The following is a 25,800-nucleotide window of genomic DNA, read 5'->3' as shown; positions in this document are numbered from 1 at the left end:
TGGTGTGACGGATGTCAGCGGTACATGGAAACCTCCCGCACTGATAGCCAGAGCGGGGAGATGCGGTTGACACTGTGGTACCGTCCTTGACTCCAGCGACAAAAGAAATGCCAACGAGTTCGGCACAGCAGGTGAGTCGGAAGAACATGATAGTGGACCGGACTGTGTTAGGCTCAAGGTTGCAGTGGCAACATTAAGAAGATTAATAGACAGAGGTGTTTTTATGAACGAACTTGGTACCAGAGATAGAGTGGTCCGGTGCCACGTAGGCGCTCATTCGAAGGTCTCTGGCTGGTACCCCTCTGCTGAACAAAGAGAATGTGTTGAACTAAAAGAGTATTGAAACTACAAGTGCGAAGAGGCCATGGGGAAGGCCAGGGTGAGGTGTCAAGGTGGTCATACAAGGGTCAAGCCAAATCCTTTGTACAATCAAAAGTCCTTGACACGTTGCAGAATTTTTGACGATTGTGAAATTGTGAAACTGACTGAGGGAATTGTGAAACAGGCATTTGCACCCGGCTGAAGGGAACGCTGTGCGAACTGTGATTTTGTGAAGCATGCACTTGCCATAGGCTAACAGAGTGACCCGGCGAGACACGATCGCCCTTCGGAAGTCTCCGTTTAAAATTGGCAAGTGCTTTGGAAGGTCTGAGCCCGGATGAGGGGCACCGAACTAAAACTAGATGATTGTTTAAAAAGACATTGAGACTTTTGAATATTACAAATAAGGAGATTGTGATTGAAAGGAGGTAGTGAACCCGACTGAGGGACATCAAGAGAAAAGCTAAGCTAAGTGAACTACATTGTGATGACAAGTAGGAACCCGACTGAGGGATCTCCACAGTGAGTGGTTGGTCTGACCCAGACTGAGGGAGGCTAACAACAGAGAAGGATCGAAGCCCGGCTGAGGGGGATCCAAGGGTAATCACCCACCGTGAAGATTAATATAAGGAACATTTTGGTTTTGTTGTTTATGACATATCAGGCCCTCCGAAGCAAGAGACTTTGCATGAAAGAGACTTGGGCACAGAAGGCCCTGATATTGATGAAAGGAACTGTAACTTTGTGTCAGAGAAACATAGTAGTGTGCTGTGCTCAAGAGTCCCGCCTTGTCGCGTGCAAAAAAAGTGAGGAAGGGAGACCCCAGCGATAACATCCTAACTTATCATTTTGTGAACACTTCTTTTTCTTGTGAACATTGTCCCACATTATTATCCTTGCCCCTGTCATGAGAATCCGCCTGAAGCCCAAAGCCAAGTGTAACTCCTGGTATGACTTAGACCTCGTCACCCTAAAACGCAAGAGTAGGGTCGCCGAGAGGAAATGGCCTGCTTCAAGTTCATCCTCTGACAAACTGGCATGCCGCCTGCTGCAAAGGCAATACCGGCTCTCTGTCCTCACCAAGAACAAAGCTCATATGTAAGCCCGCGTCTCTGCGGCACCTAACAACTCGGCTGAACTCTTTAAAATCTGCAAGAAACTGGCCAATCCTGCCTCAGTCTCTACCTCTCCTGTCCCTTCCCAGGCCCTCTGCACGGCACCGGCTTCTCACTTCATTTCAAAAACTCAGGACATCCTGTCCTCACTCTCCTCCTCTCATCCCCCTCCCCCCATTCCCTGCTCTTCCTCTGGCCCTTCTGCAGCCACCCCTCCTCCCTCCTTCTCTGCCTTTCCCCTTTTCCCTCTCCAGACGAGGTTTCTAGACAAGTCCGATCTATGAAAATTTTGTCGAAACAGGTTCACCCCTGTTCCTCGAAAACTATCAAGGATAACATCGACTCCCTGGCACCTGCCCTGGCGGATTCCTGCAATCACTCCTTTGGCACTGGAGTCTTCCCTTCCCCCCTGAAGCACACCCTTGTGCACCCTTTTCTTAAGAAACCCTCTGCCGACCCCTCTTGCCCGGCTAACTATAGCCCAATCTCCATCACTCCCTTCCTGGGCAAGCTCCTGGAGAAACTGGCCATCTCCCAGCTCAATCTCCATACTGAATCTGTTGGTTGTCTTCATGACCATCAGTCTGGCTTCAGAGCTTCCAGAAGCACGGAAACTGCTCTCCTGATCATCCATGAAGACCTGCTCACCAACCTCGACTCTAACACCCCTTGCGTTCTTCTCTTGCTTGATCTCTCTTCTGCCTTTGACACCGTCAACCATGCCATCCTGCTCAACCGTCTCCGTGATAACCTGGGTATCACTGGTCAGGCTCTGGCGTGGCTGACTTCTTTCCTCTCCGACCGGCCATCCCAGGTCCTTCCTCTCCAACATCTTTTCTCTACCTGTGGTGTCCCCCAGGGATCTACCCTCTCTCCCTGGCTGTTCAACCAATACCTGGCACTCCTTGCCCACCGCATCGCAGCTCTCTGTCCCAACTTTCAGTGCTATGCGGATGATACCCAGCTCATTTTCAGGCTACCCTCGGCCTCCTCCTCCTCTCCTTCTCTCCTTCCCTCATCTCTGACTGTCTAACGACCTCTGCCTTAATGCCAGTAGGACTGAGATTCTACTCATCGGCACACTCACTCCCTCCTTCCCTGCAGCTCTCTGGCCGGCCTCTCTTGGCTCTCCTCCCATTCCCACCTGCAAGGCTAAAAACCTCTGGGTCATCTTCGACTCTGCACTCTCCTTCTCCACTCACATCTCCGACGTTTCTAATAAGTCATACTACCAGCTGCACCTCCTTAGAGGTATTCTTCCTTTCCTCTCCTTCCCCCAGAAGGTCACTGTCTCCAGAGCCCTGGTCCTCTCTAAACTGGACTACTGTAACAGCCTCTATTGAAATCTGCCTGCCTCCACTGTCCGCCCTCTGCAACTTATCCAGAACAGGACTGCGAGACTTGTCCTTGGCCTCAAGCCCAGGGATCGTATCTCTCCAGGACTGAAATCTCTTCATTGGCACCCAGTGGCTGCGAGGATTAAGTTCAAAACCCTCTGCATTGTACACAAGGCCTTCTGGGGTCTGGGGCCGCAATACCTTCAACTCTCTCTTCCTAAATATCTTCCTTCTCAAGCTCTTCGCTCATTTGCCTCCAACTCCCTCAGGGTCAGTCGCTTCTCCAAGCAACGAGTTGGTGGCATATCACTCTCTTCGGCAGGGACCTCTCTCTGGAACAGCCTTCCTGCATCCCTGAAACTCGAGGAGAACCATCTCCGGTTCCGGAAACAGCTCAAAACCTTCCTCTTTGCTTCTGCTTTCTCTCCTCCCCTCCCTTGCTGAATTCCTGACTGAAATTGCACTGGTTACCTGGCCACCCTTTTCTGATATCTGGCCCAGGCACCGTCAATTGCCCACCTGCACTGCCTCCCTGGCAACCCCTGCACTTGAGGACCGTTTTTCTGTATCTCTTTAGTCCCCCTACCAGCACTTATGTCTGCACTTCCTTGCACTTGCCACTAACTGGCTGTTTTATTTGTCTTTTTTTAATCTTATTAATTCCACTTTCCCATGTACTGCACTTTCCCCTCTCCCTTCCCCCCCGCACACTTTTCCTTTTCCCCCTTCCCATGCACTTGCGCGATCTAAATGACACCTGGCCTAGTAGGATCGTTGTCTGTCCTCCCTTGTTCCTCCCCCCCTTGCCTCGTCGTGCCTTGAAACACTTATGTATAGGCGCGTTATAAATGCCATATCATATCATATCATACCAATTTTACAGTTTAATAAACACCCTTGAACTGTGATCACTTGTGTCTGTCTTGCTTGGATTCCATCCCTTCCTTACAGGGGGTTCAACATTTGTAGATGGATTATGACTTTGTTGCTGTTTGTCGAATCTGCTCAAAGGTTTTCAGAAAGATTATAGACCCACCTTGAATGTTTGTGCAAAGTCTGAATGGATTTTGTTAAGTGGTGGCTAAGTTATATGACTATTTATTGTGCGTATATTTTGACACTTTTAAAAAATAAGACACAGCCGATTTGCAGCAAACTTGTGCAAGCACCCGAAAGCATGTTTTTGCAAATGTGTCCGTTTTATTTTTTTTAAAGTGTCATAATGTAGAACAAAAAGTGGTGATATAACTTTGGTGACAGAGGTATAGCCTGTGGCCATGGGCAGTGGCAGTGGCCATGACCCGGACAATCTGGCTACTGGCCATGACCACGAGGGACCGGCAATTGGGTTAAAGTGGGCATGGCCACCAGGGACCGGCAATGTGGTGACGTTTTTCGAAATCGAGGTAAGTTTGAATGGGAAAACAAAATTCTGCTTGTGGCTACAACCGAAGTGCTGGACAAGATTGCAGAAAACATTCGCGAGGAGCATCAGCAAGGGCCTCAAAGCATAATTCTGCAAATGTGCCCTGCGGTTTATTTTTTCTAAAGGGTCAAAATATAAGTACAGAAAATAGTGATATCACTTTGCTGCCTGGGCAGTGGGCTGGTCCTCTGCAAGGACAGATGTCTACTCGGATTTGCCTATTGGGGAATGCAGCATGGCCGAAGCCCATGCCCCATGGATTGTGCAGACTGGCCATGGCTGCAAGCCATGAGCACTTGCCACTGTTCACATTATGAGGGTATAGAGGACACTGAACTAGGATGCGGGATAGGTGCAGTGGATAACGGGGGTGGTTTGGTGGGGCTAGGGTCATGGTTGAGCCCCATGGCCTAGGCAAATAAACCATGACTTGCATCCCCAGCATGCACTGCTGATAACGACACACATCAGTAGGCGTTGCAAAAAATATGTTTGTTAAAGGAGGTTTACAGTTCTTTCATGTAACATCATGAAACATTTTCACTCATAAAAACCTATGAAATTCACAGAAACAATGTGGTTAAAAAGGGACGTTATGGTTACAAGTAAAGAAAAAAAACTAGAAATTCACCAGCTATGGTAAGCTGAGCTTCCATAACTTGAGCCACCACTGTGCACTGCTAAGACTAACACCCGGGACATCAAAGATGACATCACAAATGTCATTGATGACATCGCTGATGACATCACATATGAAATTAATTTTGATGAAACAGAGGTTGTGTTTATAATGTTGGTAACAAGATGTCAGGGGTGATCGGGAGACCTAGCATGAACTACTTAATCTATTAAAGAATGTAGTAATCGAAATAAAACATTATATTGAAGTGTTGTTCTTAATACAGCAACCTAATCATACATATACATAGGCAATGGCTGCCGCATGCACCATAGAAGTACAATATTTTTTTATCTGGTAATTTTGGATAATAAAATAATGAATGCTACCTCATCAGAGTTTTGAGTAAAGAAACATCACCAGAAAATGTCAATAACATTAAAGTTCATCATCATGTATACAAATGAATTGTGTCTTTGAGGCATACTTATGCCCCATATAAATGCACCATGACTGAGACCAAACCCTAAGGGAAGTACTCTAAGAGCATACAAGAAGGTTAACGTCTGGATATATAGCACCGAATGGTAGTTGTTTGACCACAGCTCCCCATCTAATCGGACCATCATAGCCATTGCGTTGTCAGCCATCACAGCCAACGATGCAGCCGCTGACACTTTTTCGGCCCATCGTCTCGGGTTTGCGTCCCTCTTTGTCAGGCGGGGCTGTGAGCAGAGAGGCTGGATTCTGCAGTCTCTTTCTTGCGCCCACCGTCACGACGGAATGTGGCTTTGGATGACCTGTTAGGCACAAAGGAGACGAATCAGGGTCCTTGTACTTCTTCTCGGGTCTTGCCACCAACACAGGTGGGGAGAGCGGAGTGGCCAATATCTCCTCACCTGCTTCCCAAATTGTGACCAGAATCGGTATGGTGATCACTGATCGGCATCTTTTGTCTCTATGTTCATAAAGAACTGAGGTTTTCTCCTCAGTAGCAACTTGGAGTTTAAATATCTCAGCTGATTTGGCAATGGTTGAATGAAAAGAGACGATATCATCTGGCGGGGAGCTCTTCCCAGAGTCATGCTTTCTCTGTTTTTCAATGACATGGGTGTCCCATTCGTCCGGCCCCTCGTCGGGTCTATCTCGGCCTTCCTCTGGGTCCTCCCCTTGTGTCTCGTGTTCAGAAAAATTCCAGAAAGGGTTGTCCCCATCTTCTGGTTCCATCGGATCCTCCATGGGGTCATCCTGCCATTCAGAGACTGTGATAGTAGATGGTGCCCTAGTTTCCCAGGTACTTCGTAGTGAGGAACAGTGCGGGGAGGGAGAAAGCCTCTGTCTTTGTGGTGCTGACGGTGATCTGTGCCTGGGTATCCACTATAGTGTGATTGTTGTCTATGATGACTGCTCACCGACGGACAGGAGTGTTGAGTGCGGACCACAGGGGATCTGCTTCGCGAGGGTCTACCTTCCCTTTGACTCAGTATAGTGGTAGTCAATCTAGCTGAAATTCCTCTATTATTGTTTATATGGTTTGCAATAGGGCCGGGTCGAAGGGATCTGCTGTGTCCTTCATGGCTGGTTGATATTGTGGGCTCTGCTCTTTAGGCCGTGCTGGCTGTGGCTCTTCCCCCTCAGAGTGCTGCTCCTGCAGGATGTTGTCTGGCAATTCTGCCATTTCTGTTATCGGGGACAGTTGTGCAGCTCGTCCTATGTTTCCTAACTGTGGTACTTGTGACTCCAGAAGCTCCTTCTCTGGGTGAATTAACTCTAGTTGAGGCTCGTCGACGATGTCCGCTGCCGTGGGCGGTTAAGTGCTAGTCGACGGGGCATTTTTCTGTTTGGTAGTGCCGTCGATCTCTGTCAACGACGTCTTCGTCGACAAGCGTTGCTTCATTGACGGATGATGTTTGGTAGACGAGTGCTTAGTAGACAAATGTTTTGTCAACGAGTCTTTCCATGCTGAGGTCTTCGTCGACGTGATCACGATTTTATTGGTCGACAAAGGTTTATCCGTCAAGGGGTCAGGTGTCTTGGCAGGTGTGAGGACACTCGTGTATAGCGAAACAGGTTTTGGCATGGACGGCACCCCTGTGGACAACGGTTCCACCAACGAAGACGTAAAGACCAGGTCTTTATCTTTTTTTGTGGTGATCCCCTTCTGCAGGACCTTGGAGGCCTTTTCTGATGTCAAGGTCGCCTTCTCACTACTTTTCTTGGTTTTGGGAGGTGGAGAGTCCGTCCGGACTACAGAGGATGCTCTGCTCTTAGGAGCTTGCTTCTCAGTGTGTCTAATTGATGTAGAAGGCACAGTTGTTGATGACTCCTCATAAGAGGACATTTGTCTGCTTTCCAAGTGTAGCAGTAGTCTTCAGTAGAAGGTTCGGCAAATATTGCAAGACTGTATTTCGTGGGGATGAAGACAGTAAATACAGAATTTATGAGGATATTTGATAAAAAATCACCCTCTTGCCACACTTGCTAGAGTCCCTGAAAAGGAAAGTCATTTCCTTAGCAGTGTGCATATTTGGATCTGTCATGCAGTGACAGAAAGGCATTCATAATTCAGCGAATTTGGTAGGAAGGAAGGTGTCCTGAGCACAGGAAACATTTTAGCCAGTGAAGGCAAAACCGCAGCAGTAAGAGCCTATCTCTGGGTAGAAGACAAAACAGGTATTCAAGAAATAAAGTGAAAATAACTCAAGAAGATTCCCCTGTCGGAAGACCACAGTGAAGATTCTGAAGATGGCTGCCTGGGGTGGAGCTTAAGCCCTGCCACCTCATTGGTTAGGGCCTAAAAGGACCAAAGGAGGTGGAGGGACTACACAAGTGAATGGCTACGCAGGCCCTATGGGGCATGCTGAGTAGCATTTCCCTATGGGAAAAGTTTATTTTAATGAGAAGTTTTAAATTACAGAGGATTCCAAGTCTGACCATAGAGAATATGCAAGCATGTGAATCTATGAAAGATCCATTGCTGGAGAAGGAGCATTGTACAAAGTTTCTTCTGGCAACAGTGCAGAGCTTCACCGTCAGGGTTCATAGAGTCCAATATATGCTGCTGCAAAGAGCATCTATAGTCCATGGGCAAATCCTCATTCCTGGTACTTTACGATAGAATCGTAGCAGTGTACAAAGGTTGGGTGCAGAATGGCAGCTTATATCCCTGAAAAGGGAGTAAGGTGCAACTCTAACCTCCAAAACCACACAGTCATGCAACACTGATAGTTTTTGGCAGAAGCCAATCTATGCTTGCCTCCACAAACATTTTCACAGGCATTTTCCCAGGAAAACAGACACAGGTTATTGTTATTGTTATTTTGCATTTATATAGCGCCTTATATACCATTGGTATGGTCTGAAGGCGCTGGTAGGTTGAACACCCTTGGGAACTGAAGTTCAGATCAGTAGAGAGTGTAGAGTGAGTCAGAAGGTGTGTGTGAGCACCGGGTATGTGTGCAGCTGGTAGGTATTCGTGTAATAGCTGCTTCTTAGCGGTAGGTGTGGTGGTTGAGAGATCAGGAGTATGTGTTCGTTCTGGCAGGATTTATCCAGACAGGATGTAGCTGCGTTAGGCCTGAGGAGAACGCCTGGCTGGGGGGTGTGTAACCAACAGTGTTTACTTAGAGTGATGTGGAGTGTGCGGTGGATGTTGGTATGAGAACAGTTATACCGAATGGTGTCATAGTATCTCTGTGTTCTAGTTGAGTGGTGATGTAAAGGAGAAAGTAAGCATGGTGGTATGATATGATGGGTTATATGCTCTTTCAAACGTTCTCTGCATTCCAACCCATACTATATACGTCACGCAATTCTATGCGCTCAAGTCCATTCCACGTACTTCTATCCACTCCGTGCACCCCAGTCTGCTCCACTCATGCATTCCAGCCCGCCCCGCGCGCTCCAGTCCGTCCCACGCGCTACAGTCTGCCCTGCGTACTCCAGTCTGCCCCACGCAAGCACTCCTGTCTGCCCCACGCAAGCACTCCTGTCTGCCCCATGGTCTACGCATTCAGTAGCTCTGCCTACTCTTCCATTCTACTCGTCAATACTGGATGCAATCTGTGCTCGTTTGTTCTACGTACTCATCCACTCTACGTAACATGTCCATTCACTCTAAGCACTCGTTCGCTCCAGGCACTTGTTCGTTCCAGGCACTCGTCCGCTTTATGCCCTCACACATACTACGCATTCACCCGTTTCACGCACTCACCCCCTCTACACACTCGCCCCATTCACCTGTTTTACGCACTCACCCCCTCTACGCACTCACCCCCTCTATGCACTCACCCCCTCTACGTACCCCTTTTTTCATAAGCACTCATTCGCTCATATGCACTCGTCTGTTCTATATATTTGCCGGCCCTACCCACTAGTCTGTTCTATGTAGTCCTCCACTCTACACATTCTTCCGCTCAGGTCATCCATCACGCTCCGCTCGTCCATCCGTTCCCCGCACTCTGTATGCATTCCCCATTTATCCATTCTACATGCTTATCCGTTCTACGCATTCACCCGGTCTGTGTAACTCATCCACTCTAGGCGTTTGTCCGCTTTATCCCCTTGCATGCACTACACCTTCATCTGTTCTATGCAATCACCCACCCTACGCAATCGCTTGTTCCCCGCACTCACCCGCTCCCTGAACTCATCCGCTTTATGCACTCATGCTTTTCACGCATTCAACAGCAATATCCTGTTCCATATATTCATCTCTACACTCATCTGTTCTATACCTTCATCTGCTCTGTACACTCATCCTCTCTGTACCCTCATCCTCTCTGTACCCTCATCCGCTCTGTACCCTCATCCGCTCTGTACAGTCATCCGCTCTGTACAGTCATCCGCTCTGTACACTCGTCCGCTCTATACACTCGTCCGCTCTATACACTCGTCCGCTCTATACACTCGTCCGCTCTATACATTTGCCAGGTCTGTACATTCATCTGCTCCAGTGATCTACACACTCACCGCACTTCCGTACTCATCCGCTATCCACACTCATGCGCTCTACATACTCATCCGCTCTACATACTCATCTGTTCTACACACTCATCCGGTTAACGCTCATCCGCTCTGCACATTCATCTGTTTTACGCACTCCTGCGTTCTACTCGCTTCTCTGTATTTACGTATTCATCCGCGCTACACGCTCATCCGCTCTACACACCCAGCCGCTCTACACACTCATCCGCTCAACATGTTCATCCATTCTATACACTCATCCGTTCTACATACACATTCGATTTCCACACTCATTCATACTATATAGTCCTCTGTTCTTCCACCTGCTTCATCCATTCTAACTATTTCATCCACGCCATTCACTTCGCTCACTCCTCATGCATTATGTCCATTTCAGAAGTTTAAATCTCTTTACCGTATCCGTATGATTTACTCTTATTAACCATTTCACTGCTTTGATCTACTTTATTCATTTAATTCTGTTTGTCTTTCTAATTAATATTAGGGGTTATTAGCTGTCAATTTCTCGCATCGGGTAGTTTTGTTGGATTGGTGTCATTGAGATGCTGTTAAGTCTGTTAGGGTTGGTTTGGTACGGGTTATTTTTAGGGGAAGAGCCAGGTTTTCAGCAGTTTGCGGAAAACATTAAATCCTCGGTTAGCGGATGTGGGGTGGGAGTGAGTTCCATAGCGTGGGGGCCAAGGATGAGAATGATGATCCACCTAACCTGACTGAGTTTGTCTTTGGTATGACTAGGAGGCCGGCTGAGCTTGACCTTAGGGTGCGTGGGGGGTGATAGGGTTTTAGCTTGTCTTGAAGATATTGAGGTCCAGTTTTATGCAGTGCTCGATGGGAGATGCATAGGGTTTTGAAAGTCACTCTTCAGGCTACTGGAAGCCAGTGCAGCATCTTAAGGGCTGGGGAAATGTGGTCTCTTGGGCCGAGAGCAAGTAGCAATTTGGCTGCCGCGTTTTATGCCCTTTGGAGTTTATTCAGTTGGTACGCGTGGACTTCGACGTATGGTTAACGATTGATTTGACCGCAGAGAGTCTGTTGGGAAAAGAGAGATATGTAAAAATGCGCCCAAGTGTTTTAAGGTGGTAGTGGCAGGACTTTGAGACGTTGTTGACTTGGCGCGAGAGTGTTAGGTCAGAGTCAAGGGTGCATCCAAGATTTTTCACTGAGTTGGAGGGGGTCGGTGAGTTGCCCATGGCAGATGGCCATGGTAGTGGGTGCGGAAGAAGTTCGGAGTTGCCACATACCATGATTTCCGTTTTGGAGGGGTTTAACAGGAGGTGGATTTGGGTCATCCAGAGTTCTATGTCAAGGAGGCAGGAGGCCAGGTCAGGCCGGGAGTTGGGTTTTGAGTTCAGGAGTTTTAGAATTAGTTGAGTGTCGTCGGCGTAGTTGTAACACAGGATGTTGTGTGAACGAATTATTGGTGGGAGAGTGATCAAGTAGAGATTGAACAGGAGGGCGGATAGGCATGCTCCTTGTGGGACTCCCATGTCAACTGGTCGGGCTTGGGAGGTGTAGGTGGAGAGTATCGTTATTTGATACCTATCTTTGAGGAATGAAGCTATCCATTTAAGACCGGTTGCACAAATTCCTAGGGAGTGGAGGCGGTCTAGGAGGATTGAGTGGTTGATTGTGTCAAAGGCGGCGGATAGGTCAAGAAGGATTAGTGCACTGCATACCGTGGAGTCTGCTGTCGTTTTGAGGTCATCCCAGATTCAGGTTAGGGTGGTTTCAGTTCCGTGACGGGCTCTGAAACCTGATTGGGCGGGGTCTAGGAGATTGTTGGCTTTGACAAAGGCATTTATTTGGGAGTAGGCGGTTCGATCAATGAGTTTGGCAAGGAAACTGGTGTTTGAGATGGGGCGGTAGTTTTTGGGCTCGAGAGGGTCGAGCGAAGGTTTTTTAATTAGAGGTTTGACATGAACCGTTTTGAATGCGTCGGGAAAGATGCCAGAGGAAAGGGAGGCATTTATGATGGATCTTGCGTGTTCTCCTGCGCAGGTGGAAGTGAAAATTTCTTTGAGGGTTGTGGCTGGTCAAGGGTCCAGCAGGAAGCCAGATGGTTTGCGGGCAGATAGAAGTTTGAGAAATTGCTCTGGTGATATTGGACTGAAGGATTTGAACGTTGGTTGCGTAGGCGCCGCAGCTGGTGGGCTGGCCGGTATGGGGGAAGAATTGCCTGGTGGATGTAAAAGAGCCAGTTTGGTGGCTAGAGTATTTGTTCTTTCGAGAGCCGTGGTGTAAAAGTGGAGGGAGAGTGAGTCGCACAGCGATTGTGAGGGGATCGGGACGGTCGTGGTGCAAGCCGGATTGGTGAATTCAGAGATGATTTTGTGGAGTTCTTTGCTGGATTTTTGCAGTTTACGATTCGGGAGTTGTAGTGGGCTTTCTTGGCTTTCCGGATTTCGGCCTTGTACTGATAAAGGTGTCGGGCCAAGGTGGCCCTGCTCTCCTGGGTTTTGTCTTTTTGCCATTTGCGTTCTAGGTATTTATATAGTTATTTAGTGATCTTCAACTCAGGAGTGAAGCATCTGGGGAAGAGGCCACGGCGGGTTGATGGTTTGCAATGGGGTGTGAGCCGCATCAGAGATGCGTCGAGCCATGAGTCAAAGGCGTCAGGGGTTAGTTGGACAATCCCAGACATCCCACCTCCAAGAATACACGCTCAAATCCCTTTGTGAGCTTCTGGCTGCAGCAACATCAGAGATGATGCTATATGGCTGTTTCTCGTCTCTACCCAATCACAAAAATCAACTAGAGACTCCATTTTCAAGTCTCCAGGAAGGCAAAAGGCTTCCTGAGAGCCAAAATGTCAATGACTTGTACAACCACCATCCTAAAATACATGACCACTGAATAAACTAGCACAATTGTCTGGGAAACATTACTTGCCCAGGGTGAGCAACAGGTAGCTTTAGTGGTAGCCCCCACCCTTCAGGGCCATACGTGCCCCTTAATGGTCAGAAACCTAAAAAAGGTTATGTCCCCAGAGAGTTGCAAATGGAACTCACAGGTGAAAGATAGTCAGGGCCTCACAAATATCAAGCACAAAGTGAAGGGGTCTCAAAACATGAGCGGGAAGGGATATTTATCCTAACAGAGAATTGCCAATAGTCTCCCTTGCCTTTCTTGCTTGATCCTTGATGGCACTCCTCTCACATGAGGCCAACCTGCACTTCGCAAGTTTGAATCCCACGGTGGGGAGTAGTAAAACCTTAATTGCTCCAAGGTAAAACAATCGAGTACCATGAATTGACGCCATTATTTCACTGGTCCTATAGTTCTTAGAAGAGGGAGGATTCTGGCATGAACACCTTTCAATATTAACATTAGTTTAATATGGATGTTAAGGTAAATGCACCTGTTATGGGGGGGGGGTCATCTTTATTTATTTATTTATTATATTTGTTAAACGCCCAAACCCTCGGGTATCACAGCATTGTTACAGACATATTATAATAAAATTCACGGTATTCACTTACATTAAATACAAGCATTGGTACAAGAAGTTTCATAGGTTAATACATTTCATGGTCTCTTACATATTTTACAAATTCTGGTAACAGTCAAACCTGGGGAGGCGTGTAATTAGGGATACGGTAGGTGGGCGTTATATGTAGTGTGACTAGTATTGGTTGAAAAGGCAGGTTTTTAGAAATGTTTTAAAACAATGGAAGGTGTCTTCATTTTTAATGTTTAGTGGGAGCTTGTTCCAGAGTTTAGGGGCCATGACTAGGAAGCTAGTAACTCCTGCTCTATAGCTTTTGAAACGAGGGATAACCAGGAGCAACTTGTTATTAGATCTGAGCATTCGGTTTGAGCCTTTTTTACTTATTGAATTGTTTAAGTAAGTCAGGGCTTTATTGGTGAGGCATTTGTGGGTAACACACAGAGATTTAAAGATGATTCTGGCCTTAATGGGTAGCCAGTGATTCTCAATCCTAATGTTGGAGATGTGGTCGGACTTCTTGATTCCTAGAGCCGCTCGTAATGCTTTGTTTTGCATTCATTGTAATTTTCCTAGGTTGTAGTTAGATGTCCCTAATAGGAGTACGTTACAATAGTCCAAATTAGATAGTATTAAGGCTCTGGCTTGGGTGATGCAGTTTGTAGGCGTAAGGTACTGACTGGCGGCTCAGGGCAATCAATTTGGAAGTGTAAGATGTAGACGACGAAAAAGCGCTTACATGTCTAGTCATTGTTAGATTGGCATCAATATGAACTCCTAGGGTTTTGACCTGTTTCGATACTGGGATCCGAGAACCATCAATATTGATGGTTGAATAGTCTGAATGGAGGGTGCTGATTTTAGTTTCGGAGCCCACAATGAGAACCTCTGTTTTCTCATCGTTGAGGCAGAGGCTATTCAGGGCCATCCAGCTTTGGATTAATGAATATATCTTATTAATGATCTTTGTGTCCTGAACGTAATCCCCTGAGATCGTTATGAGAATCTGGGTGTCATATGCGAAATCTTGAGTCACACTTTCAATATGCTGTGAAAAGTGAAATTCAGGGATTTTACAGAAAGTTCTTAGATGCATCTAAGCTTGACAACTACCAAACTCCTCGCAAAATCTGTCTGCAAATTGTTTTAAGGAAAAACTTAAAGCACTCTACTCAGTGAGCAGTATTCCCTCTTGCTTTTGGCCGGAAAAGGATCCGAAGTGAAGCCTGTACAGGTTGAACTTAGGTCATCAGCAATGATTGGCTAGTGGTGGGCTGGTTGGCAGTGCCTGAATTCCAAAAGTGATATGGACTAATTGTTGGCATAATTAATTCTAAAGTAAAAGTTATTTTCAGTGCTAAATGTTAATATTTAGATTCTGAGAGTTTCCAACCTGAGTGTGGAGAATTATCAAGTTACGTGTATCTACGGAAGACCCAGTAGTGGAGAACATACAGACTTAGATGGCCTTAATGTACATGCCCTTACTTTAAATTGTAACTCTATCCTAGTCCTTACAAATGTGAACACACGTTGTGGGTGGGGTGTAGACAGACAGGATAGGCTCAATCTAGAACTCAAGGGAACAGCTCATGGTGACCCTTTTGGGAAAACTGCATTGGCTCTGGGTGGGACCTATAGCTTGTGCAAAAGAAGTAGCTCACATGCCGTTATGCAAATCTACGGTTTCTGCAAAGCCAGGTATGCGTTATCTCTGGTGGAATGAAAACGGATACCTTCTGGCTGAGGGACTTTTGGATCAATTAACAACCTAAAATGCAAGCATATTGCGTATTGCAAGATCCAGCTGATTGTGCAACAGAGGCCTCAGATGGTTGGTTGTCTGAGGCTTTGCCCACTGATTGAGGGGGCCCTCTTTTGCATCTAGATTGTGGTAGACCTTATCAAAACACTGACACTGAATGAAAACTGCATTGATGTCTTGCATTGGTTGGACATTTGATGTTCTTTTGAATAATGGATGGATGTGTTTGCACATCTTTTCTCCCTGAAGGGCCTGGTGAGCTTCCTAAACAAAGTGCTCACAGTTCAATTAACCACCCAGTGAGTCAGCCACAGAGTCAATGGATGCCATGGGTAAAATCGGGCTGTTGACAAGCAGTAAAAGTGGGAGGATTTGATGCGTTGCAAAAAGAGCTGTTTTGGTTAAATGGCATGGCGGGGCACAGTCTCACGAGGGCTATTGCTCTAATACAGGTGTGCTTTACTTTTGAGAAAGAGATGTTAAGAAAGGAACGATTACATGAAATAATGAAATTAGAGTTATGGTATGATTTCTTTTTTAAATGGGATTGTGGAATGACTGTTTTATAAGAAAATTTATAAAGATGGTATATGAATTTGTAGACGAGATAAATGAATTTAATGTATTTATATTATAAAATGTATTGTGAAAAGTTCAATTTACTAAAACACAATAATACAAAAAGAATAATAGTAATAAAACAAAACTGGAAATACACTTCCTGGAAAGAGAATAAGTAAACTGCCAGAGTGGAATTTAAACAGGGGAAGGATGCGTATTCCAGAGGACCCCAATCTTCAATAAACGCCTGCTCCAGAAACCAATCATATGCTTACTGCTGCCAAATAATGTGTAAGAAGCAGGCCAACAATAAAGCAAGAGGATAAGCTGTGTTCTTGAGTGTCTTATTGAGTCTGGGTGGAATCCTCCATAGTTGTCCACACAACCTTCAGATTTCAATTTTAGAGGTTAGTTTTGGATAGCTAAAGAAAAGTAATTTAACAGCTTTCCCTTTAAGTTCAGTAATATAAAGGAAGTTTGGATAGTGCCACCACCTTTACAACAAAGGGTGTTTCTGCTGTGAAGCCTCCATGCCTGCATTCTTGGCTCGGTCCACAATTCTCACTGACCAACACTGACATGGCCAGGCTAGAGTTCATCAGAATAAATTAGCCGCTCTAAACCTTTTGAGGGTCTGTGGGAATAGGGACATCATTTGAACACATCTAGAAGAGCCCTGAGATCTTTGTTACATCCCAAGGAATGTTCCTTGAAAGTGCGTTTTTGGAAATATTGAGAAGATGGCTTGATATAAACGGAGATGGTGGTTGGGGACTATTGGAAGGATTAAAGAAATGTCAGTCTTGGAGAAGGAAGAAGATCTTGCTCTTTGGTATTGCCCCCATGTGTGGCGGTGGGAGTGGAACTATAAGATGGTACCTCTGGCTGAGATGTTTATAAGTATGAAAGACCTAGAAACCTGTGCACAAGATCGAAATATGGGTGCATGGTGGGGTTTAATATGTTTTGGACTAATCGTATGTGACTTATAATCAGTTGCATCTGGCTACGGATTGCTCGCAGCCAGTCTGTTGTCCATGACTGCAGTCATGTGATCCTGCCTGCATCACCATAGCCACCCAAAATGACATGCTGGTAAAAAGGTGGTATCATCTATTATCTTATTGTGGAGGAGCTGTGAGTTGCACGGCACATGTGCAAAGTAGGAAAAACAAAGTCCCGTAGACATAAAAAACAGGGGAAACCAGAGGAACTTAGGCAACAAGCCTGACAAATGGCTGACACTGACCCAGTGAGTGGTAAAGATGAGGAAGTAACCTATGCCGAGCGGAAAATGCTCACAGCTAGAAAGGGTAGAGCGACTGAGAGGAGCCTAAACTACTGTACCCAAATTAAGTATTACAAGGTGGTCCTCTCTTTGACCTCAGGAGGGAGTTGAAAGACAAAAGTGAGACAGAAGAAGCAGATCGCAGATGCCCTCATCAAACTAGAGAGCTAAAGAAGGGGTGCAAATCAGAAACCACAGAAGAAGCCAAAGGAATAAAGACAGCTGCATCTAGGGACTGAAAGAGGGGGGCCCAAAGCATCTTGGAGAAAAGGAGAACTGGAGACAGACACATTATATTGTGAAACTGCTGCATGCTGAGGTAGGAGATACTTGGCACTGTACAGTTTGTGAACTAAGTTGGGGGAAGGTGTTGCCTTGTTCCTAAACATCTCAAAACAAACACAAAAAGAGAAAACTGAAACACATAATACATTAAATCAACAGGGTTGCAAAGGCTTGCTGCCCTCGTCTGATAAAATGGTCAGCACCATTTGAACCTTGGCCGCAACCAGCATAGCACCCAGTTATTTGACTCCTCCTTGCAAGCCCCCACACCACCTCTCCCTTCTTATTTAGTCACGGTTGATCATACTTGGGCTCTAAAACATGAGCAAATTCCCACAGCAACCTGTGAAAACACTTTGTATGTGTAAACACTGCATGCAATATATCAAGTCCACATTCCCAGAGTGAACTGAGAAAAAAAACTTGCTATGGAAAGACTGCATGCGGGGAAATGTAGTCTAAAATCCTAGAATCACAGGAGAAACCAGACCTGACAAAAGCCAGGTATGCTAGGATATTGAGTCCGAATGCCCAGAAGGAAGGAAAAACCTTTGCTCTGAAAACGCTACTTGATGGTAGACTAAGTCCAAAATCCAAGATCAACGTGAGAATGACATCCTGGCTGAGGTGCTGCAGGCTGGGAGGGAGAGGCCAGAATCCCAAATAGAACTGAGAAAGCGATGCCTGAGTGAACTAGTGCATGCTGGGGCACGGAGTCTCGAATCACAGAACAAACTGAGAAGGCCAATCCTGATCCCTCCCTGTCAGAATGAAAAGTGTGCTCATCATAAATAAACCAAGTTCAGCAGCTGATACCAAAAAAACTCAGGAAGTGCTGTTACCAAGGTGTCAACAAAGAGCCTACAGGTAAACTCAGGAAATAGAATTAACCATACTTTGCCAAAAGCTCTAATCAAGCCGGAATAAATAAGCAGGTGCAGGAGGAGTGGGGCTCGATTGTAGCACCAACAACTCTGGCAGGGCAGAGCTAAATGGCTTTACTATGCTGTTTGTCCCCAAGGCTGAGATGGTGCTGATGACTTTATCGGAAGATGGCAGCGAGCATTTGCAACCCTGAGGTTTAATTTATTATCCTACATTGCATTTTTCTCCTTTTACGATTGCTCTGAGATATTTAGGAAAAAGAAAATCTCTATGCCTCCTCCCCCAACAAATTTGATAATGTGCAATTTATGAACCATCTCATAGGCCCAAGATGCTTGAATGGGCTTTATGCAGCCCTCTATCAATCTTAAGTAACATAACATGGGCGGCAAAGAAGCTCAGGGTAGTTTAAGGGAAAGCTTAGTATATGGCCAGGTGACAGGATGCAAGCTAAAAAGAACTCTCAGTGTGCCATTCCCCTTCTCCTTACAGTGCTTTTGCCAAAAGGGCACACACGGTCCTTTGAGGGCATTGCTCACATAAGGTTGAACAACTAAGGCAACCCATCTGTAGTCCCTGCTGGAGTATGTATATGCTGCTTAGAGTGATATGACCTGAAAGGCATATTGGTGTGCCTCCTATGCGCTATGCACACTGCATACTCTACATATACCCTCCATGGTGGCATCACTCCTGCTATCCAAGTATTTCACATTCCAACCAAGAGAGTCAGGAAGCTGTGTGGACGTGACCTGGTCAAGCATGGGTTGATAATGGGTAGTAGGGTTAATTTCCAATAACCAGAACTGCAGTTTACTTTCTATCAGCATTGAAAAGGAGTGTGGGGGCCCCTCTGCTGAGAACGAACATGAGTCAAATACCCTGTTCTATAGAATTTCTTCCACTCAGGAGGGTCTAAAACACTGTTTTAGCTCACTGCACCCTTCACAGAGGAGAAATATCCATTTGCATATCAGTCTTTATTCCCACCGCCCATCCCCAGAAAGGCATTTCAGCACCGAAATTGCAGGCAATTCTCGTCTGACCAAGAGTACCATCTGTCAGCAGTCTGCTTAGAAATCTTGTATGGGACATGGCAAGGTGTCATATTTAGGGCAGCCTTGGACTTTTTAACTTAAAGAATATGTTCTGTTTAACCTCAGAAAGGTGGGCCAGGACTCATTATGTATGTGTCCTTCGCAGTAGAAGATGTCCCGCCATCCGCTTCAAGCGATGGGCACATCTCTTTACTTCTAGATAAAAATGAACCAGAAGACAGTGACTCAGCATTTTAACATTTGTAGAACTGCAGATTTCCTCCATTTTAGAGTAAAGAATTCGTCAATACCTTGCCTTCACGCTTACCTGCTCTGCTGCAAGCATTGGCGAGTTCCGAAAGGGTTTCTTCCACACAAACTGTCGATTGTATTCGGTCGTTCTGTTTGCTTTATGTACAGGAGCAACGTTCATACCAGCCTTCTTCTGCAAAGCTCGGAGAAACTGGCAACATCAAACGAATCAACATACAAATCACGAAAGTACACATGATTTTACGCTGCGTGCCTAGCAAGAAAAGCTGCGCCTTACCCGCTCGGACTCGTTTCCTGGCTGCGTTGGAGCCGGTCCATGTGTTGGCTTCTCCAATACTTGGGGGTGTGCTCTGTTGTCAACGTCTGCCTTGTGCTCTCGACCCTGCCGTGGGCTTTGGGGTTTGCTGGCAGCTGCATTCTTAGGCTCGCGCACATTGTGTGCTCTGCGGGATTTGTTTGCAGTCTCGGCTTTATTTTCTTTTGCGTACTGCATTCTCGAGTCGGCGGAGCGGGAACGAGGCTTCTTGACAGGCACTCTGGGAGCCCTGGGGGTCTCCACCCTAGGGGTCTCCACCTTTTCTTGGTAATTCGGGAATTTCTGACGAGCAGCGCGTGGTTCAACGTGCTCCTGGGCTTTCACTTCTGACAGGACTGGCGCATTCCTCTCAGTGTCTTGGTCGCCTGGCCAATCAAAGGATTTGGAAATCTGAGGATCGTAGTAGGGAACCTTTTTCTTTGAGATAAATCCTGGTTCTTTGGTAATCCCTAGGACACAGAACCATGCAAAAAAAAAAAGATATGAGTGGACAGGTCCTAGTAGATCAGGAAAATGATGTTGTGTGGCTATGCCTCACTACAGGGTTGAAACATGTCTGAAAGGGTTCGATAATAATACTCTCCGCTCAGAACTTCAAGCTCAGACATGGAACAAACTTACTATTTGATGCAAGTACTGGAAGCACGGTGGATGCAGTAAGCCGGAGGCTAGTGGGTGGGATACCATGTTCTGCCTCACAACTGAGCAACAAATACTACCAGTAAACTATAAACATACAAAGGCTTTCTAACCATACAAAAGGTCCTCTCTATTGAGGCATGATCACAGTACCTAAAATATGGGTAAAAATTATGGCAATTAGGAACACCTGTTACCATGCGCCAGGACACTGGAATTTCCGGTAAGTAGAACTATATTAAACACCAAAAATTATTATTATGATAAGACAAGGACAAACTACACTGACCAAATAAAACAAGAACATCATGGTTATTCTGGGACCTTCTGTATGTTGCTCTCCCCCTTCAGAACATGTTGGGAGACCAGCTCCTGCAGCAGCCCAGGCAGAGACCTCCCCTTAAGATGCTGCACCAAGCAGCCACATAATTAAGAACTCTGGCGTCCCAGCTACAAAAGCCTCCTTTAAAGCTCCCGAGTACCCCTGCTCCCCCTATGTAACTGGCCCCAGTGGCTCAACCATTAGTTTCCAGGTTTTTACACAAAGCAGTAGCGTGCACATGAGGGGGTGACAGGGTGGGCGTAGTGAAAGAGTGAGACCTACACACTTACAGTACCTAAAGAGGGAGACCTACATACTCACAGTACCTAAATCACCATTACGTTCATTTGGATTACTCTGAAGTACAGACAATTACCCTCCTTTCCAACTTGCTGGCTTCCAGCAAAAAAAGGTTACACAGTACCTCCTGCCAAAAGAAACATCTTATCAGGAAGAATCTTTAAGGAAATCGCAGCTCACAAAACACATGGGGAATGGCCAGATCTCAGAAATGGAAACAAGCCTTTGGAAAGCCAGAGCTGCTGCATTAGATCTGGTAGATTGTAAATGCAATGTATCAGTCGAAGGACGCTAGAGAAAATCCCCCCAGCAATGGCGGCCTTGGCTGCCTCCAATCCAGGTGAAACACCACCATCACTTACACAAAGATCGCATTACTACAAACAGGTCTTCTCGTGTCCAAATACAACTTGAAGGTCCCAAGCACACTCAAATGAAGCGGAGCATCTTCTACTGGCAAATAATGAGGCTTAGGCTGAAAAACAGGTCCTGTTTCAAATAAAATGTAGACTGGGCTTCAAGAATAAAGGCAATAATGGTCCTTAAAACCACTGCTTTATTTTGGAGCACTGAGTGAGCTTCCTTTAAGGGTAGAGTTCGCTCACCCTCCTGGCAGAAGGTACGGCCACTAGAAAAGCAGTCTTACAGGAGAAGAGGTCACGATCACAAGAAGCCATAGGGTCAAACGATTTCCTGATAATGGAATCTAGAACTAAATTCAAGCCCCACTGAGGGGGACATAGGCAAGGCAGGCTGTCAACACAGCGCTTGATGGCTTCAAGCTCCCCCCTGTTCAAGAAGGCTGCAATAGCCAAGAGATGGTGTTCACCTGAATCAATCTTGATGCCAGTGCTAGCAAAATATGACATGAAAGATATGACATTGGGGGATAACATAATGCATTTCTGAATGCACTCAATTTTATAAGATGTAAATGGTAAAACTCGAAATAAAGTAATCTATCTATAATGATCCAGAGTCAAATGACAAACTCACATCAATTTGTTTTTGTACTGTTTTTGGTTTGAATCGTTCCTAGTAGGACACGATTTCAAAGTTGGGCTTTGCGCACATGGTAAGCAGAGTTCACAATTGAAATGTAACCCGAGGGTTTCATTGTTATTGTGAGCACTGCTTGACATCCGAGCATGGCAAGCAGCGCTCACAATGAAAAGTAAAAACTGCCTGGCATACCAGAATGCTCACTTTGCACTGGGGATTGCAAATGAAAAGGGCAAAGGGTGGCATACGTCGCCTTTTCCTTTTACATTTGCACCCTGCAGTGCAAATGCTGAAAATCTGGTGGTGGGGACCCGCTTACGTTCATGTGTAAACGTAATTGCCACCCGCTGTCGAACTACTCATTTCAAGAAAATGAACAACAGTGAGAGAACACAAGTACCCTCCTGCTTGATCAAGTAAAACGTTGCAGTAGTATTGTCTGTTTGAACTCCCAGAACAGGAAGAAAGGCGTCATGGACAAAAAGGATGCCTTTCAATTACAATACGTTTCTGTGTTCCCTGTACTCTTGTGCTCTCGTGCTGACCACAGGCCATACAGTTATAGAGTACACCAATTCCCCCACCCCATCTAAAACCTGAAGCATCCATTGTTAGCAGAATCTGAGGGCGATGACTTCCAAAAGTGCTTCCCAGAGGTGGACGTTCTTTCTGGGTCCACCAAAGAAGATCTTGCAACAGTTGTGGGGAAATCTCAAACAGCTTGTGTTGAGAATCTCACTGTTGGCCCCATTGCCTCGATAAATGAAGCGGTCTCATTCACAATGTAAGCTTAACAAAGGGCACCACGTGAGTGCAATGCTTAAATCACGTTGTATGTTTCAGAAACACTAGCAACAACTCTCTCTGGGACAGGAAAGGTCATCCATATTAAAGTGTTGAGAATTATGAAGAGGAATAGAATCCTCTGCCCGGGAGGCAGGTACGATTTCTTCCGGTTTATTGAAAATCAGAAGTTGAACAAGGATGACACCTCTTTTGAACATTCTCCAGGTTGAGTCCTGGAAGGGGCTTGGATCACATGACCCAGGTCGGGTTACAAAGGAGCTTTTGAATCTCTAGGAGTTTGGGGATCATTCTATGATGAAAGACAGCAATGCAGGGTAAAGGCGGGGAAGCTTAGAGAAGTAAACCATCTACATAGTGTTTGATGCCCATCTGTCAGCAGCCACATCTAGCCACTGGTGAAAAATTGGGTTATGCTGCCCTATACTGTTGGGGAAAGGGCATTTAATACGATAGAGGGCTAATGTATAAAGGTCTGAAACATGTCAGGTGGTCGTCTTGGTGAAGCCACAGCTTCATCTGAGAACTAAAGATTTTCTTATTGGCAGCTGCTTTGCTCTTTGACCTAGCATGCTGCCTTGACGTATAAGTCTTGAATCCATGTTAAAAATCCTTAAAACATTGTTTTGATAGCCCCCGTAATATGGCACAGAGACAGTAACACATGGGGAGACAAGCACTCTGTTCATCTGCGTACCATTTTGAACATGATCCACTGGCTGGAATGGGACACAGAGTTAGACATTTGCTTTAGGCATTTCCCTGCTCCATGCCGGGTGTCTGCCAGCATCTCCTTCCACATAACATTTTGGTGCGTACGGTGAGAGTGAGATCCCAAATTATTCTGCATGCTATTTTGCATTACATAAAAGCATTGCAAAACAGCAGGCAGTGTCCCTGGGCCTCCTGTGTATTGAAAGCCACCATGATTGTACTGTGTGTGCATGCACGCAAACTGTGATCGTATTGCATTCTCTGCATGCAGCAGATAATGGCATGGACACCCAGACATTACACCGATTCCAGCCCATGAGGAGAATTTGAAAATCCAGCGCAGCAGACAACAAACAGGGACACGTTCCAGGTCCTCCTGACCTGATTTTTAAAAAAGACTCATCAAAATGTCAGTAGATGAGGAGATGGTGTTCATGTATTTCACTGGAAGAAAGTCAACCTTACACTGTTGCCATAAAAAATATTTTCCCATCATAAGGGGTTCTAAAACCTTTTCTTTTGTGTCTGTTTGTAAATGTGGATGCCTTGTGGCAAACACGGCACGTCCTACTGATACCCTGAGACACAGCATAGGCCACAGTGCCCATAAGGTATCTGTTGCTGAAATTATTCTTTTCAGAAATTAAACAGCAAGAAGAATTCTTCTAGTGACCTTGGGTGTTAACAAGTTGGGGTATTTGTCAAATTCAGTAGAAATTAGATATCATAACTGCCCAAAATAGATGCGAGATTCACCTGCCTAAATCCCAGATCAGAAGGCCATTTTTTCAGCCACATTGCAAGTCGTGCTTGCCTTATTCAGAGAATGGAAAACCTGTGCAGCACATTCAATTTCCAAGAGCCGTAGTAACTACCGTAGGATCAGCAAAAACGTTAGCAAATACAACTAGTTATTAAATTCTGGAAGTGTTTTAGAAAAACCAGGTTCATAACATGGCTTTTTCAATAGAAGAGCAGCACATTCCAAAACAGACTACAACATAGGACATTCGACTCTCTCCCTGTGGCTATCAGCCAGCAACTCCAAAAATGTTTGTGAGGACCTAATATTAACAAGTTCTTCTCAATCCAAAGCAAACGTTTAGCTTTCCATCCTCATACAAGGACAAACGAAAAGACATGTGCGAGCAAGTTGAGTCCATCAACCCACTACCTGGCAGTAAGCAGTCAAAAGGTGAGCGTGCCCGTGAGTCAGTGCAGAAGAGCCAGGCTGCTGATGGATATTAGATTCACAGGTCTGGTGCACAGGATATTGGTCAAAAACACATCTGATAATGTAGAACAAGGTCAGAGATCTCTGCCACTGGAGAAAAACTCACTGGAAACTGACGATTAGAAGGGGTTTTGAGGAAAGATTCCACTACCTCATTAGGAATCTCAATAACGGAATCCTCTAGACGCTTTAGTTCAGAGAAAGAAGACATTTGACACTGCACTGGGCCCGGTACTGGGGTAGATGAAAATTCTCCAGAAGGCATCACGAGATGTTTCTTGAACTCCTGCTTGTCTTTGTGATGCATCTTTTCTAGAGAAAAGACATGGGTACTGCAGAATTAGTTCAGAATGTACCCATACAGTCACCCATTTTTCTTCTGCACTGATCAGATATACCCTATCCGACAAATCACGCACTTGCCTCTGCCTGCACTTATTCTATTTATTTATTGCATGTATTTATTTATTGCACTTATTTATTCTGTTTCTCTCCCCGTGCCGCACTTTCCAATCCTCCCCCTTCCTCGCACTTCCCCCCTTCCCCATGCACTTGCGCGCTCTTAATGTCACTGGGCCTAGTAAGATCGTTGTTTTTATTCTCCCTTGTTCCCCATCCTTTGTTTGATCGCGCTCTGAAACACTTGTGTATGAGCGCGATATAAATAAAATACATCATGCAGGTTGTAGAATTTCTGACTTTATGCTTTTCGTCAGGTTTCTAGGTCGGTCACTTGCCATCATTTGTCAATGGAGAATATTCAGAATACCGTGCAAAAGGTTTATTTAAGTACATATACTCTGCCTAGTGAATTAGAAACGTGTGAAGTAACATGTAGTTTCGCTAAATCTATATCATGTGACGTGGAGTACGTAGAATAGCAATATAACAAAAGAGGAGTGGTTTTGCAGTGACTAAAAAAGGGTTTAATAAAATACTAGAAATGAATGCAGGAAGTGATGTGTGAAGAGAATAGCATTAACTCAGGCCACTGAGAGTGGATAAGGAAAGATCAGCCAGGTGTTTACAACCTCACACCTGGACTTCAAATACCAGTCAATCATCTCCCAAAACGCAGCAAAAGAAAGGGGATCTCCCAACAGAACAAAACAAAGTGAGACTTGAA

General features: G+C 45.6%; 1 protein-coding gene across 4 annotated transcripts in view; it reads right to left on the bottom strand.

Moving 5' to 3' along the window:
* MDM1 (Mdm1 nuclear protein) overlaps positions 1-25,800 on the bottom strand; it is a 390,136-nt gene that overhangs the window by 354,931 nt on the left and 9,405 nt on the right. For all 4 annotated transcript variants that reach the window (XM_069629725.1, XM_069629726.1, XM_069629727.1 and 1 more), the window contains exons 3-4: positions 19,621-20,108; positions 19,399-19,533 (exon numbers count right to left, since the gene is read on the bottom strand). In XM_069629725.1, the coding sequence (XP_069485826.1) occupies positions 19,399-19,533; positions 19,621-20,108 (623 nt within the window). The remainder of the gene's footprint in view (positions 1-19,398; positions 19,534-19,620; positions 20,109-25,800) is intronic.

Source organism: Ambystoma mexicanum, chromosome 12 (genome assembly GCF_040938575.1).
Source record: "Ambystoma mexicanum isolate Mex_15411 chromosome 12, UKY_AmexF1_1, whole genome shotgun sequence".
NCBI lineage: Eukaryota > Metazoa > Chordata > Amphibia > Caudata > Ambystomatidae > Ambystoma > Ambystoma mexicanum.
Note: the sequence above shows the minus strand (reverse complement) of the source record. Positions and strands in the feature narration are given on the sequence as shown.